A 14,237-nucleotide genomic window follows, 5' to 3' on the forward strand; every position below is an offset into this window, starting at 1 on the left:
CTCTCGGAATGCCAGGCAGTAAGAGATCCCAAAGCATCTCTGAGATGGAGGAAAGCTTGCCAGGAGAACAATTGCACATCCCTCCACTCCTCATGTTCTCAGTTTGTTCTTCTCTGTGATGTAACCGGTATCATGAGAACAGCCAGCAGCAGCTCCAGCATGATGAAATTTTCACTCCTTGACAAGTGTAAGAAGCCAAAAAACTATGCCCAGCCAGAAGTTTTGTGTCACACGTTTGACACACTGTCCAACCTCCACAAGCTGCTTCCTAATCACCTAATGGAGACGCTTTATTCATACAGGAGTGAAGAGGACAAGAAAAAATGTATGTGGGTGGAGGGTGGGCATGAGTTCTTTTCAGTAAGCATACACTTTATCTTGATACAAACTGCCTCTACTTTAAGCCGTAAGTAAGAACTTTTACTCTTTATTTTACTTAGTTTCTTTTTATTATTTTTTGAGGTGGGGCTCTCGCTTTATCCCCCAGGCTGGAGTGCAGGAGTGCAATAATCATGGCTCACCACAGCTTCAAACTCCTGGGCTCATGTGATCCTCCACCTCGACCTCCCCAGTAGCTGGGACTACAGGTGCATTGCCACCACAATGTCTAATTTTTAAATTTTTGTAGAGATGCCCCCAGCACCCCACACCGCCATGTTGCCTGGGCTGGTCTCAAACTCCCAAGCTCAAGTGATCCGCCCGCCTTTGCCTTCAAAGTGCTGGAATTCCAGGTGGGATCCCCTGCACCCGGTCAGAACTCATTCTTTACATTGTCGGGGTGATTGGTCCTCTAGACATATGTCCCTATCCATGGGCTTCCAGGCTTATTCCGGACTGTACTCATGTGCTGATTATCCATTGCTTCTTCATGTTCCTTTTGCATAAATAGTCTTTTGTGAGCCAAGTTAGGCCTGACCCTCTTCTTTTTTTTTTTTTTTTTTCGAGACAGAGTCTGTCTCTGTCACACAGGCTGGAGTGCAGTGGCGCAATCTCAGCTTACTGCAAGCTCCGCTTCCTGGGTTCATGCCATTCTCCTGCCTCAGGCACCTGAGTAGCTGGGACTACAGGTGCCCGCCACCACATCCGGCTAGTTTTTTTTTTTTGTATATTTAGTAGAGACGGGTTTTCACTGAGTTAGCCAGGATGGTCTCGATCTCCTGACCTCGTGATCTGCCTGCCTCAGCCTCCCAAAGTGCTGGGATTACAGGCGTGAGCCACCGCGCACGGCCAGGCCTGACCCTCTTCTTTAGGCAAAGCTTACCTGTGGGAAAATGGAAAGGGTACTGAGAGGGAAATGCTGCTCAATTTACAATTTAAGCTTTATATTTGATTTTAAGATTAGGGAGAGAACTTCCACGTGGAAAGAGGGCAGGCTTTGAACTTTGTTCCTTTGCTCTGTTTCCTGCTAGTCCTTCCTCCTATGGCCATGATTGCACCGCGAAGAAGCTGGATATTTTCTTTTCTCCTGGGGATTATAAGCAACCTGTACTTTGTGCAGTTTGGAGTGGCCTGCCACTCCTGAAATTCTGTCGGGGTCATTGATAATGGGGCCAATTTGCAGCATTGGGTGGAGTCTGCTTCCTAAATTGTTCCTGCTTAAGTGGAAGACAAAGGTAGAGGCAGCCACCTGTGCTCATGAACTTAGAAAACAAAATAGCAGCTGCCACAGAGATTAAGATGCAATTCTGAAGCCAGGAGCCGTAGCTCACGCCTGTAATCCCAGCACTTTGGGAGGCCAAGATGGGCAGATCACCTGAGATCAGGAGTTCAAGACCAGCCTGGCCACCATGGTGAAACCCCCCCATCTCAATTAAAATACAAAAAGCAGTCGGACGTGGTGGTAGGTGCCTGTAATCCCAACTACTCGGGAGGCTGAGGCAGGGGAATCGCTTGAACCTAGGAAGTGGAGGTTGCAGTGAGCCGAGATCGTGCCATTGCACTCCAGCCTGGGCGACAAGAGGGAGACTCCGTCTCAAAAAAACAAAAATAACAACAAATACTATAGACTGGGTAGCTTATAAACAGAAAAATTTATTTCTCATAGTTCTGGTGGCTGGGAAGTCTCAAATCAAGGCAGATACCACGTTTGGAGACAACTTTCTGGTTCATAGATGGCACCTTCTTGCTGCGTCTTCATGTAGCGGAAGGGGTTAGGGGTGGGTATCTCTCTCAGGCCTAGTTTATAAGGCACCGCCCCCATGACCTGATCACCTCTTAAAGGCCTACCCACCATGTAATACCGTCACCTTGGAGGTTAGGATTTAACATATGAATTTTGAGGGGCATGACCATCAGACCATAGCACCGCCTTCCCCAGCTTTTGTAAGATTCACTTCCATCCTATTTCAACGGAAATTGCATCATCTTTTGACGGAAACCCTCCTGAGATCCTCCTATTCAAGCAGGCGCCAAACGACTATAGCTGACCCTTGAACAGCTCATCTGAACTGTGCAGGTCCACTTATGGTGTGGCAGGAGATTAAAGAAAAATAAACGAAAAAAAGAAATAAACTTTCCTGGATTAGGCTGACTTTTCCCAAAGGCAGCAACAGGCACAGCCCAGACCCAGAAAAAGTTTTAGTAATACTATCTAATGTGCTCTGGAAACTCCCAGTACTCCCTCAACGCAGGGAGAAGAAAAACAAATTTTCCTTTGTTTTATGGAATAAGTTTATAGATTTCTGTTCTCTGTAAATAGTAACTTAAAGTAATTCTGTTTTGTCTAAGCAGTAGAGTGAAGGTCATGAGCCTCTAAATAGGCCTGAGTTGTGGCCACCTGGGCGCCATAATGAAGGTTATAGGGTAAGCCCATGCCTAGGCAAAATCTAGATAACAGACATTGGGTTGCTTGGTAATGATCATGTGTAATCCTGAGTTATGAACCTGTTACAACTTAATTAACTGTCTTCATCCTGCCTCTCTATCCCTACTTTCACGCCACTGTAAGCTTGCTTCAAGCTAGCCCACCCCCTTTTATGAAGTATAAAAGTCAGGTACTGTCTTTGTTCTGCGCCCAGTCTTTGGACGTTAAATCTGCTGGGTCTAAGTGCACTCGATAATAAAGATATCCTTCTGTATACACCCCAAGGTCTCTCTCTGGTCCACAATAGGTGGATTTTTTTCAATAAATATGTTGGAAATTTTTTTGAAGATTTGCCACAATTTGAAAAAATTTGTAGACCAATCATATAGTCCAGAAATAACAAAAAATTAAGAAAAAATTAGGGTGGTGGGCATGGTGGCTCATGCCTGTAATTCCAGCACTTTGGGAGGCTGAGGCGGGTGGATCATTTGAGGTAAGGAGTTCGAGACCAGTCTGACTAACATGGTGAAACCCTCTCTTTACTAAAAACACAAAATTAGGCGGGTGTGGTGGTACACGCCTGTAATCCTAGCTACTTGGGACGCTGAGGTAGGAGAATTGCTTGAACTTGGGAGGTGGAGTTTGCAGGGAGCTGAGATTGTGTCACTGCATTCCAGCCTGGGCAACAGAGTGAGACTCAAAAAAAAAAAAAAAAAAAAAGAGAAAAAGGAATGTCGTGACTGCATAGAATATATGTAGATACTAGTCTGCTTTATCATTTACTACCATAAAATGTACACAAACCTATTAGGAAAAGTTAAAATTTATAAAAACTTACACAAGCACTTACAGACTGTATTTGGTGTCATTCACAGTCAAGGGAAATGTAAATGAGAATAAAGATGCAGTATTAGGCCAGGCGCAGTGGCTCATGCCTGTAATCCCAGCACTTTGGGAGTCCGAGGGGATAGATCACCTGAGGGCAGGAGTTCAAGACCAGCCTGGCCAACATGTTGAAACCCAGTCTCTACTAAAAATACAAAAAGTAGCCAGGTGTGGTGGTTGGCACCCATAATCCCAGCTACTCAGGAGGCTGAGGCCGGAGACTCTCTCGAACACGGGAGGCAGATACTGCAGTGAGCTGAGATCATGCCATTGCACTCTAGCTTGGGCAACAAGAGCAAAACTCCACCTCAAAAAAAAAAAAAAAAAAAGATGCAGTATTAAATCCTAACTGTAGAAAAGTAACTGTAGCAATACCATAGTGCTGTAGTAATTTCATAGCCACCTCCCGTTGCTCTTGCTGTGAGCTCAAGTGGTGTGAATAGCCACTTAAAATGCCATGTGATGCCAGTCATCTCTGTGTGAGCAGCTCATCTCTCTAGTAAATTACATATCACAGTAAAGTGATTTCACAGTTCTCATGCATTTTTTTGTGTTTAGTGCAATACCATAAAACTTGAATAACACCATGGGACCCACACAAAGTGCCATTAGTGATGCTGGAAGCACTCCCAAGAAGCAGCGAAAAGTCAGGATGTTGTAAGAAAAAGTTGAGTTGCTTGATATGTACTGTATATTGAATAGTTGCCTGCCACTTCAGACAGACAATTTTTCTTGTAAACAGATGGTGTAAGCTTATAATATTGATAAATACAGTGGTGTCAATGTATTTCTTTTCCTTATTATTTTCTTTTCTTTTTTTTTTTTTTTTTTTTGAGACAGAGTCTTGCTCTGTCTCCCAGGCTGGAGTGCAGTGGTGCTATCTTGGCTCACTGCAACCTCCACCTCCCGATTTCAAGTGATTCTCTGTCTCAGCCTCCCAAGTAGCTGGGATTACAGGCACCCGCTACCATGGCCGGCTAATTTTTGTATTTTTAGTAGAGATGGGGTTTCCCATGTTGGTCAGGCTAATCTTGAACTCCTGACCTCAAGCAATCCACCCACCTCGGCCTCCCAAAGTGCTGGGATTACAGGCATGAGCCATTGCGCCTGGCCATGATTTTCTTAATAACATTTTTTTGCTTATGTTAAGAATGTGATGTATAATGCATATAACATTTACAATATGTGTTAATCAACTGTTTATGTTAACAGTAAGGCTTCCGGTCAACAGTAGGCTATTAGTAAAAGTTTTGAGTGAATCAAAAGTCAAAAAAGTAGCTGGATGTGGTGGCGTGGTACAGGTGCTAGACTACCACGCTCAACTACTCGGAAGGCTGTGGCAGGAGGATCGCTTGAACCCAGGAGTTTGAGACCAGCCCGGGCAACATAGCAAGACTTTTTTTTTTTTTTTTTTGGGGACGGAGTTTTGCTCTTGTTGCCCAGGCTAGAGTGCAATGGCGTGATCTTGGCTCACCGCAACCTCCACCTCCCACGTTCAAGCAATTCTCTGTCTCAGCCTCCCGAGTAGCTGGGATTACAGGCATGCGCCACCACTCTCGGCTAATTTTTGTATTTTTAGTAAAGACGGGGTTTCACCATGTTGGCCAAATGGTCTCGATCTCTTGACCTTGTGATCCACCCGCCTCGGCCTCCCAAAGTGCTGGGATTACAGGCATGAGCCACCGAGTCCAGCCAAGACTCTTTAACAAAAGAAACTTATATGCTTATTTTCAACTGGGCAGGGGTCAGAGCCCCTAACCTCCATGTTATTCAAGGGTCAACTGTATTTTCTAAGGGGTTTACATTTTTATTTATTTAGTTAGTTATTTAATTAGTTAGTTTCTTTAGTTTTGAAACAGAGTCTCACTCTGTTGCCCAGGCTGGAGTGCAGTGGTATGATCTCGGCTGACTGCAACCTCCGCCTCCCGGGTTCAAACGATTCTCCTGCCTCAGCCTCCCGAGTAGCTGGGATTACAGGCATGTGCCACCACACCTGGCTAATTTTTGAATTTTAGTAGAGACAGGGTTTTGCCATGTTGGCCAGGTTGGTCTCAAACTCCTGACCTCAAGTGATCCACCCACCTCGGCTTCCCAAAGTGCTGGGATTCCAGGTGTGAGCCACCAAGCCCAGCTGGGGTTTACCTTTAGCTCATGGAAAATCTGTGCCCTTGCTCCCCATACCTTCACCCGGTTAATGAAAGCACAGTTGGCGTCCAACACTGCCCTCTTTTCTCTGTGGCCACAGGCAGCTGTGATCCCAGCCACTCACCATTATGTTTCCAGGTGTTACGGGCTCAACAAAATACATAGATGTCCCTCAACAACATATATTGTCTCTCAACAAGACACATTGAAGTCCTAACTCCCAGGGGCCCAGAATGTGACTAGATTTGGAAATAGGGTCTTTACAGGGTGCAGAAGTAATTAGACTTAGATGAGGTCATCATATGTATAGAGAGGGTTCTTCATCCAGTATGACTGGTGTCCTTAGAAGAAGAAAGAGACATCTGTTGTGACAGTGGAGACAGAGATGGGAGCGACACATCCACAGTCCAGGGATACCAAGGATTGCAGGCAGAAACTAGAGACAAAGACAGATTCTCCCCTCGAGGCTTCAGCATGGCCTTGCTGCCACCTTGATTTCTGACTTCCGGCCTCCTGAATTGTGAAACAATGAATTTGTTGTTTTAAGCGACCCCCTTTGTGGTACTGTTAGGACAGCCCTAGGAGACTGACGCACCAGTGTGAGGAGACATAGTCCCATTCCCCAGATACTTCTCTAAAGTCCCCTTAAAGCCAAGAGCGGGAAGGGGAATGACATAGTACACAGCACTGCCCCAGCTCTGTGCCTAAAGAAATCCTCAAGTGCCTCAAGGAATCCTGAATGAATGCTCCGTTTTTTCACATATGCATGGATGTCTTGTGCATGAATAGGTGTCTGGCACCTACTCGAGTTTTCTCAGACTTTGGGGCCTTGGAGAAAACAGACCCAACAGAAAAAGGTATATTTTCACATCCTGTTACATGTACATGTCCTTCAACTTAGCAATTCCACTTCTAGTTATTATCCTACAGAAATAACTTGTACCTGAGCACAAAAATAGATAAACATGGCCATGCACTGAAACATTGTCTATAATAGTCAAAAATTTAGACAACCTATGACATCCAGTAGCTGAATAATTAAATGAAGGCATATATCCATACAGTAGAATACTGTTAAAAAGAAGGTTGACATTAACATATCTCCAGTACATATTCTAGAGTTGTAAGAAGCTGCAAAGGAAGATACACAGTATGGATCCATGTATGCCAAAAGAAAACTCTACATGTGTACATATATATATATGTGTCTATAAATGCATAGAAAAGAGTTTTGAAGGAGACTTAGGAAATTCAGGACAGCGGCTACCTCCAGAGAAAGGATAGAGCTTGGAGAAGGAAAACGAAGCAAAACTTCCCCTTTTTACTGGGTAGACTTTGCTGAGTTGTTTCATTTTAATTATTCCAATGGAAACCTTTTACTTTTGTAATTAAAATGCAACATTAACATTGAAAAATGCAGTAATTATTTATGTGAAGTTGGAGAAATGGGTTTTGATTTTCTAGAGACATTCCCATTCTATGTAGATTTAGATTTTGTCTCTGTAGCCTCCCAATGTAGACGGCGATAGACGTCCATACACGTTTAGCAGCTGGTAATTCCTGCCATGTGCAACTGCCAAGCAGCAGCGGGGTGCCTTTGTTTCAGAGGTATTTGGGTGCAGTGATTCTTTGCTATGGTTGGAAGCCAGTTTAAGGAGGTTCATGCGGCTGAGGTGAACGGCATTAAGAGGTAAGAAATGACCCCTCAGAGTCCTGAGTTTGTGCCTTCAGGGACCTGGCCGCAGGCTGAGTCCAGTCAGTCATTGGGAACACATTGGCCTTTGAGGTCTTGAATTCATCACTAAAAGTTTGCTCCATTGCCAAGATGCCATTTCCAAACATATAGTGTGATTTCCTTGCATATGCATCCTGCAGACATGGCCCTCTTTCTCTGACTTTCATCCACCAGACCAAGAATTTAAACATGGAGACTGCCGTCTTGCTGCTGCTGGGTCGAAGGCCTTCCTTCCAGAAGAAATTTCTTTTGACCTTAAAAATAGGTTTTGTTCCTTTTCCTGTCAATCTCCTCTTCACCTGAAGGATGCTTTGCCTATATTACTCTATATTGGTTACCCAGAAATGATTACGTGAAGGAAGAAAGAAAAAGAACTAAACACCCGTAATTTAAAAAAACAACAACAACAACAAAAAAAAACCCAGGTTTTTCTTTTGTATTTTAAATATAAAGTTAACTTTGGGAGGCTGAGGCAGGAGGATCACTTGAAGCTGGGAATGAGATGAACCTAGGCAACAAAATGAGACCCCCATCTCTGCAAATAATAACAAAAATTAGCTGGGTGTGGTGGTGCATGCCTGTAGTCCCAGCTGCTGAGGAGGCTGAGGTCGGAGGATCGCTTGAGCGCAGGAGGTCGAGGCTGGAATGAGGTATGATTGCACCACTGCACTCCATCCTGGAGCTCTCACGGAGGTGCTGGCTGACCAGGGAGGGATGCTATTCCATTTCTGATAACACAGGATCTAAGCCCCTCTGGTATTGACTTCATCTCCAAGCGGCTCTACCATGCGCTGTAACTGTACCACTGGCCATCCAGAGTTCCTACAGCAGGCTGCAACAATCCAAACCTCAAGTCTCAGTTATTGGAACACCCAAAAGAAGGCAGGCATTTCCCACTGACGTAGCTGAAAATAGACACACTTATAACAGAGCGAGAAAAAACAGTTCATTTCTGGCCAGAAATGAATTTTGTGGAATCAAAAAGAACAGTAAGTTACACTCCCACATTCTAAGTGACAGAGCATGCTGTTGTTTTCAGTTCCATCCATGTTGTAACCCTTGCTCAGGCAAAATCACCAATAAAAGGGGGCCCCAAGTTACGTGGCCTGACAATAATGTTAACATTCACCCTATTTCTTCCGAGAAGCTTCAAAATGTGCATCTCCAATTAAGTATGCAATTAAAGGGAAAATAAGAATTACAATAATAATAATAATTGTATGTAACTTGCCCTTAGTTTGAGAATGCACACATAACCAACTCTATTTGTGTGGTCCCAGCCTGCCTGCTTGTTTGCTTGTTTGTTCATTCTTTTTTATTTTTTTATTTTTTTTGAGACAGAGTCTCGCTCTGTCGCCCAGGCTGGAGTGCAGTGGCCGGATCTCAGCTCACTGCAAGCTCCGCCTCCCGGGTTCACACCATTCTCCTGCCTCAGCCTCCCGAATAGCTGGGACTACAGGCGCCCGCCACCACGCCCGGCTAATTTTTTATATTTTTAGTAGAGACGGGGTTTCACCGTGTTAACTAGGATGGTCTCGATCTCCTGACCTCATGATCCGCCCGCCTCAGCCTCCCAAATGCTAGGATTACAGGCGTGAGCCACCATGCCTGGCCTTGTTCATTCTTTTATTTACTTACAATGTATCTGCTAGATGTCTAGGACCAGGCTAAGATCTAAATGGTGCCCAGTAATATTGTTGGAATAAAGGAATGACAAAGCTAAATAGGGATTATCAAGCTGCATATATATGTTTTCAAATCTGCCTTGTTAACTCCTGCTATGCAAAGATGGAGAGGAACATTGAATGTATTAATGCTTATTCTATTACCAGGTGAGAATCCTGAGCTCTCTGGCTTGGAAAGAATCTTAGCAAGACATGAATTGCCAAAAGAGATTAATCTGACCCCAAAGCCGAACAGAATGCCCCTGTGGAAAAGAAAAATCACCAACAATGTAACTGACGGGTGGAAGAAATGTCACTTGTTGACGAGAAACACGAAAGAGCCTCCAATGTCCACCATAGTTGTCAGGTAGACTCTGATTTCTGCTTTACGTGGATATATTTAGGGACACACAGGGTGATCACAAAATCTCTACATGCCTTAGCTAAAAAATGATAAGCACTGCTCTATATAAAAGCACATAGGCCCCATTTTTACCCACCCCCAAGCTGCTAGAGGAGCCCTTACTGGGAGTAAACTCATGGAGATGGGAGCAGGAGTGTGGGTCCTCCATGGCCCATTGCAGTCTAGAATAGTGAGCAGAAATCTAGCAAGAACAGAGTGCGAAACTTGGAGAGAAACCCAACCAGTGAGCTGTGGGGCTTTTTGGCTGCATAAGTTGTGAAGCAACTTGGTTTTTCATGCCCACCGTTGGCATGACCAGGGGCTAGGATACCATAGCAGGATGTAGTGGAGCTTTGGCTTTATCCCTGGCCTACCAGATTTTACGTGGAGAGAACTGGAGCACCACTGGACAGTCTTAACAAGAGGACTGGCATGATCTGACTCAAATCATCTCTGGCCTCCCAGGATTGCATAGGTGGAGGAGAGTGGTTGGGAGATTTTACAGATCTACAGGCAAGGGATGGTGGCCCAGGTGGTAATAGTGGGGATGTGGAGTTGGTTGGATTCTGGTGCTCAAAGTCATAAGCTTCGGTTCCTTGACAAATTATCTTTTTTGGTGCACTTCTTTGCCTGCTTATGCCAGATAGATGGTGTTTCTATATTTGTTTCTTTCTTTTCTTTTTTTTTTGAGACTGAGTCTCACACTGTCACCCAAGCTGGAGTGCAGTGGTGCTATCTCAGCTCACCGTAATCTCTGCCTCCCGGGTTCCAGTGATTCTCCTGCCTTAGCCTCCCGAGTAGCTGGGATTACAGGCGGGTGCCACCACACCGGGCTAATTTTTTTTGGTATTTTTGGTAGAAATGGGGTTTCGCCATGTTGACCAGGCTAGTCTCAAACTCCTGACCTTAGCTGATATGCCCACTTGGCCTCTGAAAAGTGCTGGGATTACAGGCGTGAGCCACCATGCCTGGTCTACATTTGTTTCTTTCATATTGCTGCACGTATTGCTGTACAATGCAATGATGCCTACACTTTTTACATAGTAGGTATTCAAGCAATTTTGCCAGGTTGACAGGGTAAATGTATATGTTGCTACAAAGACAGGATCAGTTCTGATTTGAAGGTAACATAACCGGGAGACAGTCCCAGCTCATGAATTTGCCTGAACTGGAAGCTTCCCCTGGGATCATTGCCCTGGTGAAATAGAGTCCTTGTCTACATTTTTTTCAGTGTCCTCAGTGGCATAATTTGCCAATTTGATTTAAATATTCGTAGCCGAAGAAGGCAAAGATGTATTATAAATGAAGGTGGTCAGTGGAACCATGGTATTTTCTGGACAATGCAAAGACACTACATTTTTGTCCAGAAGTAGGTAAAGGTTATATTAAGTGATGATATCTGATTACTCAAGTGAAGATTATTTGACCTTGCTTTGGAGGCCTGATGTGATTTGGCTCTGTCCCCACCCAAATCCCATTTTGAACTGTAATCCCCACATGTTGGAGGAGGGGCTTGGTGGGAGGCAGCTGGGTCATGGGGACAGATTTCCTGCGTGCTGTTCTCGTGATAGTGAGTGAGTTCTCAGGAGATCTGTTGGTTTTAAAGTGTGGCACCTCCCCGCTCGCTCGCTCACTCTCTCCTGCTCCATCACGGTAAGATGTGCCTGGCTTCACCTTTGCTTTCTGCCCTGATTGTAAGTTTCCTGAGGCTTCCCAGTCATGCTTCCTGTTAAACCTGTAGATCTATGATTCAATGAAACTTCTTTTCTTCATAAATTACCCAGTCTCAGGTAGTTCTTTATAGCAATGTGAAGACAGAATAACACAAGGCCTATTTTTAAAAATCCAAGTTTCACAACCATAGAAAGTTTATACTCCTCAGTTTTAGGTCCTGATGTCTTCGTTTGAAGTTATAGATCTTTACATCCTAGTTTGGTTTCTGAAAATATAGCTAGAGTATCAGAACACAGGAAATGATACTCTTTTTTTTTTTTTTAAACATTTTATTCTACAAACATCTATTTGCTTTCCTTAAAAGCAGGGACTGTCAGCCTATCTTATTTATTTTTGTATTCCTAGTGTTACAGGTTGGAGTCTCAAGTGCTGAGACAGAAATAAGAATGCAAAAGGTTTCCTGGGAGTGGTGTTTCATCAAAGTGGAAGTGGGAAAACAGTATTGGGCAGGGATTCAAGAGGGGAGAAACAGGCTTCGCCTCAGTGGAAGGAGCTGCAAAGTCGTGTTGCAGGGGGCTTGGGTGCAGGAAAGGTTGGAGGATTAGGCCCATTTTGCAATCAATCAATCATGAACCTTGTCGTGGTTGCTATGACTCCAGATTCCTGAAGGATGCCTCCTGGCATTAATGATTCTTCCCCTGTTACCTGGTAACGTGGTAAATATCATCATTTGATAACTTTATCATTCTTAATTCTTTGTGACTTAACTGACACCCTTGAGAGAATTCATTCTTTAGCCAAAGCAAGCCTGACTATTATTAAGAATCATCAATAATAGCTTTGTCCTTAAAACTAGAACTACCGTATGACCCAGCAATCCCACTACTAGGTATGAACCCAAAGGAAAGTAAATCCAGTATGTCAAAGAGCTGTCTGCCCTCCCATGTGCATTGCAGCACTATTCACAATAGCCAAGACATGAAATCAGCCTAGCTTTCCATCAACAGATGAATGAATTAAAAATGTGGTGTTTATACACAAAAGAATACTTTTTAGCCTAAAAAGGAATGAAATCCTGTCATACGAGGCAACATGGATGAGTCTAGAGGACATTATATTAAGTGAAATAAACAAGGCACGGAAGGACAAACTTCACACTGTTCTCACTCATTTGTGAACGCTAAAAATTAAAACAATTGTATTCATGGCGGTAGAGAGTAGAAGAATGGCTTCTAGAGGCTGGGAAGGGTAGTGGGGGCAGTGAGAAGAAGTGGGGAAGAATACTGCCTGCTCTCATTCATACGTGGAAGCTAAAATCGCTGATCTCACAGAAGTAGAGAGTTGAATAGTGGTTGCCAGAGGTTGAGAAGGGTAACGGCGAGGGGTGGATAGCCAGAGGTTGGTTACCAGATACAAAAGTACAGCTAGACAGGAGGAATAAGTTCTGGTGTTCTATAACACTGTAGGGTGGTTATAGCCAACAATCATTTTTTTTTGTTTATTTTCAAATAGCTAGAAGAGGATATCTTGACTGTTCCCAACACAAAGAAATGAAAATTGTTTGAGGTGATGATATGCTCATTACCTTGACTTGATCATTACACATTGTAAACATGCATCAAAACATCACACTGTAGCCCATACATATGTGCAATTATTATGTCAATTTAATAGAAGAATAGCTTTGTTTTTATCTAAGAACTACTGAACACTACTGATTCATGTCCTTGACCACCTGTAAAATGGTGCTACTAATACCTCGTGTTGTATCAGAGTTGTGACACTGATAGAGCAATGACTGTGAAATTGAGTTTTGACAAGTATGAAGTACTATTTGAATGCATTGTACAGTATTTTCACATGTTAGATTGAGCCAACTGTAGGTCCTAACCTTGAACCTGCCCTGGCCAACATTTGCTCAGTTTATGCTGTTAATCCCCACTAGCACAGAGAGGATAAGGCCTCTCTCTCACATGGCAATAGCAGTTTTAGGGCCACAAAACAGGCAGACCATACATGAGGCCTGTTGATTTTGACAAAGTTCCTTCAGTGCTATGCTATGTAAACAAATCAGCAGGCACAAAAGCCAGGAGTCCCGGGACCATGCTGGTAAACAGATTTTCTAAGTCTAGAGCTGCAGATGGTGGTGTCTTATCCCTGTTGGTGAAGCTGGCAGGATTCCAACCCCTAGCTCTATAATACTGTAAATCCCTACTGGGTACTGCATGTAAATTATAATTACTTGTAAACTGTATTTACTGGCTCAATATGCCATATTTATATGAACTCTAGGGCTTCATTTTTTTTTCTCTTGGTAAGTGTGACAAAAGCAGTACTTGAACAGAAGAGGGCTGTTTGTGCCATATGAAAACTTTAGTTTAGATTCCGTAATGTTTTGTTGCATCAGTGTGGTAGCAACTGAAGACGGGAGCTAGTAGTCAATGGGTTTTACTTTGCCCACCTCTCTGCCATAGACATTTGCAATTTATCCTGACTTGGGGCCACTCCTCCTGTATATGGTACTTACCATGTTATAGTGTCTGCGTTGATTTGCTACTCCACTTGTGGGCTGTGTAAGCATTTAAGAAAAACGTTTAATGTTTCCTTTTTTTTTTTTTGAGATGGAGTCTCGCTCTTGTCACCCAGGCTGGAGTGCAATGGCACAATCTTGGCTCACTGCAAACTCTGGCTCCCAGGTTCAAGCGATTCTCCTCCTTGGCCTCCCGAGTAGCTGGGGTTTCAGGCGTGCACCACCACACCCAGCTAATTTTTGTATTTTTAGTTAGAGATGGGGTTTTGCCATGTTGGTCAGGCTGGTCTCGAACTCCTGACCTCAGGAGATCCTCCAGCCTCAGCCTCACAAAGTGTTGGGATTACTGGCATGAGCCACTATGCCTGGCCATTTTTCTTTTCTTTTTTTTTTTTTTT

At 43.8% G+C, this 14,237-nt stretch overlaps 1 protein-coding gene across 3 annotated transcripts in view; it reads left to right on the top strand.

Moving 5' to 3' along the window:
- Positions 1–19: 19 nt before the first annotated feature.
- LOC105542868 (chromosome unknown open reading frame, human C6orf201) overlaps positions 20–14,237 on the top strand; it is a 50,270-nt gene continuing 36,052 nt past the window's right edge. For all 3 annotated transcript variants that reach the window (XM_011984580.1, XM_011984581.1, XM_011984582.1), the window contains exons 1-2: positions 20–325; positions 9,401–9,599. In XM_011984580.1, coding sequence (XP_011839970.1) covers positions 133–325; positions 9,401–9,599 — 392 coding nt within the window. In that variant the 5' untranslated portion in view covers positions 20–132. The remainder of the gene's footprint in view (positions 326–9,400; positions 9,600–14,237) is intronic.

The sequence above is a fragment of the Mandrillus leucophaeus genome, unplaced genomic scaffold, assembly GCF_000951045.1.
Source record: "Mandrillus leucophaeus isolate KB7577 unplaced genomic scaffold, Mleu.le_1.0 Scaffold27, whole genome shotgun sequence".
NCBI classification, from domain to species: Eukaryota; Metazoa; Chordata; class Mammalia; order Primates; family Cercopithecidae; genus Mandrillus; species Mandrillus leucophaeus.